This window comes from Tupaia chinensis, unplaced genomic scaffold (genome assembly GCF_000334495.1).
Source record: "Tupaia chinensis unplaced genomic scaffold, TupChi_1.0 Scaffold000056_1, whole genome shotgun sequence".
Classification (NCBI taxonomy): domain Eukaryota; kingdom Metazoa; phylum Chordata; class Mammalia; order Scandentia; family Tupaiidae; genus Tupaia; species Tupaia belangeri.
In genome coordinates, this window is record NW_006159514.1 from 2,800,659 (window position 1) to 2,807,396 (window position 6,738).

General features: G+C 35.4%; 1 protein-coding gene across 1 annotated transcript in view; it reads right to left on the minus strand.

Moving 5' to 3' along the window:
* Positions 1–3,078: 3,078 nt before the first annotated feature.
* Positions 3,079–6,738, minus strand: part of UBR3 (ubiquitin protein ligase E3 component n-recognin 3) — a 228,920-nt gene continuing 225,260 nt past the window's right edge. The window contains exons 38-40 of the mRNA XM_014592038.1: positions 5,444–5,653; positions 5,156–5,295; positions 3,079–4,373 (exon numbers count right to left, since the gene is read on the minus strand). Coding sequence (XP_014447524.1) covers positions 4,256–4,373; positions 5,156–5,295; positions 5,444–5,653 — 468 coding nt within the window. The 3' untranslated portion in view covers positions 3,079–4,255. The remainder of the gene's footprint in view (positions 4,374–5,155; positions 5,296–5,443; positions 5,654–6,738) is intronic.

Sequence of the window (6,738 nt, forward strand, 5' to 3'; positions counted from 1 at the left end):
GATACCCCTATCCCCTGGTAGCCTCCTCATATTCAAACCTGGTTTAGAGGGTATTCTGTAGCACCTTCTTCCAGATACTTCATTTCCCTCAAACACAGATGTCATTTGTAGCTTTGTATTTCTAGTTTTACCACTGTGATTGGCACACAGGAAAAGCTTAATATTTACTAAATAAATGTAAATGTTTAACTGGAACAATTTTTCAGATTGGAAAAAAAAAACTTTGAAAGCACTCATTAAATCTTATTTAAAAAAAAAAAAATCTTACTTTGACTTCCAATCCTATACCTTTCAATTTACTCTATGAATTCAACATGGACCACACACTGATTTCAACAAGCACCCCTAATTCTCTTATCAACTTATTGGATTGTCAGAAAAGTCACGATGTATTTTTGCATAGAAAAAACACAGAACAATATGTCATGACTTTCCTGATGACCCAATACATTGTACCCTTATGTATTGCACCCATCACTCTAATCCCCGAACCATGGATTTAGCAGTTAACTTCTGTCCTTCAGGTTCCAGACTGCTGATCTTATGGACTCCATAATGTCACAGAATCTTAATTGAGTCCATTAGCCTGCTGTGACTTCTAACTCTATTGGGCTTTCAACACTCCTGTCGTGCTTCTCCTTATTTCTAGACTGTCTTCTCTCTTAGCAAGTCTAAACTTCTACCACATACCTCAAGCCCAGATATGATCTTACTCCTCAGTCACCAAAATAAGAGGGAATCAAATGTACATCCTCTTATTTTACTCCAGACTTTATTTCCTTTCTTACACCTTTTCTTGCTCAAGCTGAAGCCTCTATCTGGTCTCCTGCCCCTACTCCGTTTGATCTGCTCTGGGGCTCTGCCTCATTAATTCTGGTATTGTCATACCTTTCATTAATTTAACCCACACAAAGGCAACTTTATACAAAGTGCTAGCATTCCTTTCCATTATGTTGCATCAGCCAGAGTCACACGCACTCCTCCCAGCCCCTGTTGATTACTGTACACTAAGATGGCAGGTAATAGTTCATACTAGATTAATAGAAAGCCTGAAATGTCAAACACAGAATGGATGTTACTATCCTTCTGCCCACTCCAGCTTATCCCTGTTGAACTAAACAGTGCTTCCTATCATCCAGCAAATCATAAGAGGGGGCAGGGAGGGGGAAGAACTATGTGCTGTGAATGAGACTGAGACACAGTCACGCAACTGTCAATGATCAGACACCTCTACTAGAGAACACATCTTGCCTTGGTGATTTGATTGTAATGATAAAAAAAAAAACTGAGCTTTTTTTTTTTCCATTTTGTCCTTTCCAATATGACTTCAGATTCAAGCCAATAATAGGATTCTGGGAGTAAGCAATTACAGTCCTGAAGATGATACAGTGATGGTACAGTGTATCTCCTCTTCTACTGTTGTTACCTCCCAGCTGCCAGTGCTTTGAGTCGGTATCTTTTCTAAGTCACAGAAATCAGTAAATACCAGAACACATACAACAGAAAGGTAGGTCTGAGAATGAATGAATTAATAGCTGATAAATGGCTGACAAGCTATAAGATGGTATGAAGACTGTCAATTCAAACAAGACATAGACCACTGAGACATTATAAAGCACTTTAAATTTCTAAAGTCTAGCTGGGAACTTCAAGAAAAGAGCAGAGACCATAATAGTGTTCTCAGATCTATAAACTCTCTTTTCCTTCTCCCCTACCAAACACGCACACATTTAGCAAATGCTCTGCATTGGTATGAGACAAGGATGGAAAGAAACAGGAACTATTAATACTTCTGCAAATAAAAAACAAAAGGCAAAACAAATCCTTTATACTTACTCCACCTTAAAGCAACTTCTAGTTATATTATACTTTTACCTTCTCAGCCATACCCTCACTCATATATATTATCATCAACATCTTTGAAAAAAAGATGTGAATTAACAAAAAGAAAAATATAAAAAAAGCATTAAACATTTTTAAGGATCTTCCACAAACCAAATGACAGTAGGTTTTTATTAACATATTTTACAATGTTGATTACTCCTAGTTTTTAAATTTCTGCTTAATTATAAAGATGGATTTAGCTCCTACAGTAATGTACTGTATTTAAATGATCATTCATACAAGATATCACACCAGTACATTTTTTTGAATAATATACACACACCACTCTAACTTGGACCTGTTATTTTTAAAAGTAGGTTTAGAAATGGGACTTATAAAAGTTATGGGAAAAAAATTAAAGTTCTAGTTTAGCAGCATGCATGTATGTATTCAAGTACAATTTCAACCAAGTGCTTTTTTAAAATTTACTGGTGACTAATTCACCAATATCAAAATAAACACTATCAAATACCCAAATTTTAAAGTTAAGGCTAATATTTTCACTTCACATCCATATGCACAACCATAAAACATTCCATTTTAAATATGTAGTAATCAAAGTCTGAATACATTATACCAGGTATATATAGCGTCAGAGTTTCAAACTGTAGAATTATTCAAGTTCATGAATTCTTTAACAGTATTTACTAGAGATGTAAAGAAGCATTTTGCTCTTCAACCACACTTACAAATGATCTGGTATCCATAATGACCAATGCAAAAAATATGACAGGCTGAACTTATGATACAGTATTTAAAAAAGTAGCAATGTGTTGGAAAGAAGAGCTATTTAGTCAAACAATTATTTTAGTCTTACAGAAAGTTATCTTAATATTTTGGAAATGTATATAAAAATAGCAAGCTATTTCCATGTGTTTTATTGTAGACCTACATATTTTTTTGAATTTTGAACACATTTGAATATGTGCTGCTCCCCTTCCCTTATTTTAATGCAAGACTATCATTTAATGTCCATTTTTATAGTTTATAATGTCATGTCATTCCAAAATTTTTTAGAACATGGATCTGATGTGATTTTTATATTTTATCATTAGCTGTTCTTTATTTTTACATGTAAAAACATAATTTTATATAACAAGCCATGGAAGTCTGAAGTACCAATAATTGTTGGATAGCACGCTATATGAAATAATCAAATTACTGAATTATTTGGGGGAAAAAAAGAATCTTGGAAGCAATATATAACATGCTTTATTATAATCTTCCTTCCCTGCTTATAGAGGTTTTAGCTCAATCATTCCCATTCCTAACTGGTTTAAATCTACAGATGTAAATTGCTTTCCTTGGCAATTTCTAAGAGTGCAGATGCCTCACGAGGGTCATCACCACAGGGCCCTATTTTTCCTTTCAAGAAACCAAGCAGAAATAGCAGTGATTACACTGTACAGATATGATTCAGCTGAACCTCTTGAGGTGATAGGAAAGTTCCAGAACTTAGGGTTCATTTGTGGGGAAATCTGAGCATTTCCAACCCAATTCTGTAAACAAAAGCTTGGTTGGTGATAAAAGGTAGGCATGCACAGAATCAAAATCTGCCATGTGTAGGTTCTCATACCTTTTCATTTTACACTGAAGTCTATTTTTTATTACCCCTAGTAATTCATTGAACGGAAATGGCAAATTGTGATTTTTAAGGATTCCCCAACCTCACATATGACCCACCCCCCCAGTGTAATGTATTATATTAACAGCAGCTATCTATCTATTTTACAGCTATTTCAATTATTTACCTGGGGAGGATATTTATGAAATTCCTGAGAATGAATTAAGTCTTCAGCAAAGCCTTAAACTTTTAACAAAGTCCTCACAATAAGAAAAAATTTTAAAGTTCTACTATTAGACCAACTTTTACTATACAATATTTCACATAAATCATGTTTTACATTTTTTTCTAATTACATACAGCAAAATTTTCAAATCAACACAACAATGGCAGAGGAAAAAGATGCATTATGTTTAGCAGATGCAAATCAAAACACACAGAAAGAAGCAGTAAAATTTCAAATAAATCACATCCACTCTGAGTATCAATGAACAGCTGATATGCATTGTTGGGAGAAAAATTTTTGAATGATTTCGTGAACAAGTTGTGCTTCTTATTATTTGTGCACTTAAAAAAAAAGTGACCACTAAAGAATGATTTAACTTATTTGTTATGTTCTCCAGATATTTAAAATTATTATACCATTAATGTAATTACCAAGCACCTAATATTGGAAAGGCTTCATAATGTATGTTTTCTTTTTTCCCTCAGCAGAAGTGTCAATCCCCCAAATTAAGTTAAAGCTTATTGTTGATAAAATAAATTCTTAATGAAAATGATGATATAATGCAATGCTGAGGTGGTGAGTCACAGCCCATTGTAATGTGGACCCCATCTTTTATTGATGTGATCAAAAGTATGAGAAATCCACTGTTGTTCAAGAACTTTGTATCTTTCCTTACAAATGTAGAGAGGTTTGCCTCGCCTAGAATAAAAAGAAAAAAAAAAAATTAAAAGTAATATAATACAATAAATATTTTACATACCTTTTTTTAAAAAATGGGATCTTTGTGGCAAAAACTTCAGCAGGTTGATGGAGAAAGAATATAAAGTAGAAAGGGCTCTAAATTAATAACTGTCAGATTTCTTGATACTAAAAGCATTTATAACTGAGGCCAGCAGGTGGTGTGGTGGTTAAGGCACTGGACTCCCACATGATGGACAGAGGTTGGAGTCCTGGACCTGGTGGCTTGAAAATCACGCTGGGTGCATGTACATGTATGCCCCAAATCCCAGGAGAATGGAGAAGAAATTGCAGAATGGCCATCCTCCATGGAGGGTGATTTCTCATTCTCTCTGTCTCTCTCTGGTGAGCGTACATACCTTATGGCAAAAACCAAAACAAATTTATAACTAACAAAGCCAAGAATGGCACATTGGGTTTTCATTTTCTTTAACTGCCAGAGGGCATGTGCTCTCTCCAGAGAAGAGAGAGAGAGACAAAGAAATAGGGAGAAGAAAGTACCCCCACCATGGGGCATGGTCATGCCACAATCCCTTCTCCTTCATTTCTCTGTCAGGATTTAAGGCATGCATGCTCACGTGTCCAACATGTTTTTCAAGCCAATGGGGCCAGGATTTGACCTGTGTAGTCACTCATATGTGAGCCAGCCCCTTTAACCACTAGTCTACAAGCCGGCACAGGCACACTGGTTTTAACTGGCCAAATTCCACTAAAACAACTATAGATATCCATGCACATCTAACCTAAGATCCCGGTCTTCCTCTCCATGAGCATCCAAATATACAGAACCCCAGAGGCAGAAGCGGTGACCTCGAATGATGATAATCACTGATGCGTTGATCAAAAGGAAAATTCCCGTTCCAGCACCACAGTTCTGAGAATGCTAAAAGATTAAAAATATAAATATATGAACTTCATAATCAAAAGGACTTATAACAAAATCAAGACTGTTTTATAACCCAATCGCCCATACTGCATAATTGATATATTAGGAGGAATTTGTAAATTTTATAGTATTTACTAGAGCTTACCAACACACATTCACAATAACTCTGTTGTTTGCAGCAAAGTCCTTTCAGGCACACAAAAGTACCACAAACAAGGCAAACAGCAGGATCTTTAGGGACCTTGGTGCAGACGCTGCAAGTCTTTCTGTGGTAGTACTGAAAAATGGTGTTATAATTCTCGGGCAGTTGTAGTAGATGTGGTAATTTCCATCTTGACTCTTGGATAAGCAAGGCCTAGAATATTATCAAAAATATTCTTTAGTTTTATGTATTTAAGTCTATAATACAAAATACTTATTTTTAAAATAATTTTTAAAAGTAATTATTTAATTTTATTATTATTTTTTTAATTTGACGAGAGAGAGACAGAGAGAGAGAGAGAGAAATGAGAAAGCAAGCTGCCAGGTTCAGGAGTTAAACTGTAGTTGACCAGCACCTTAACCACCATGCTGCCTGCTGGTCCCATTTTTTTTTTTTTTTTTTTTTGCTTTTAAGACAGATTTTTGCAGGCTGTGGTAGCACCTGCCCTATGGCAAAAACTACGGGAGGCTGGAGGATTACAGCATTGAGTCCATCTTCCTTTCTGGAAAAAAAAAAGAGAGAGAGAAAGAGAGAAAGAAATTCTTGCTACAGAGCATGGGTGCTTGCAGGAGAGACAGAGAAAAGTGAGAAATCACAGCCCAGGGGTAAATGGCCACAATGTAATCCCTTCTCCTCCATTCTCCTCTTGGGATTTTGAACACACACACACACACACACACACACACACCAGCATGAGTTTCAAGCCACCGGGTTGCGGACTCAAATCATAGTTGAAATGTGGAGTCCAGCAACATAACCATTATGCCATCTGCTGGTCCCTAAAATAACCTTTTTAAAAAAGGAAATTGCCTCTAAAAATGTGACTTATTTTAACCCTCTACTTATTTCTATTTTATAAATGACTTAAACAATATGTCAACAATTACCAACCTCTATTTTATCTAGTCTCCAACTACAATTTGTGTTTTTCTTTTAAGATGAAGCACCCGGGGACCAGGAGGTGGCCTGGTGGTTAAGGCTCTGGACATTCCCACATGGCTGACCACGGTTCGAGTCCAGGACTTGGTAGCTTGCTTTCTCACTTCCCCTCTTTCTCTATCAAATTAAATTCATGAATAAATAAAATTTAATAAATAATTTAAAAAAATGATGAAGCACCCGAAAATATTTAAATCTTTAAAAGAAAAAATACTATCTGTATGCATGCATGACAAATATATCTAAGTGTATTTTTTAAACCTGATTAACCAAAAGTTTTAAAGTTATTTTTATTTTTT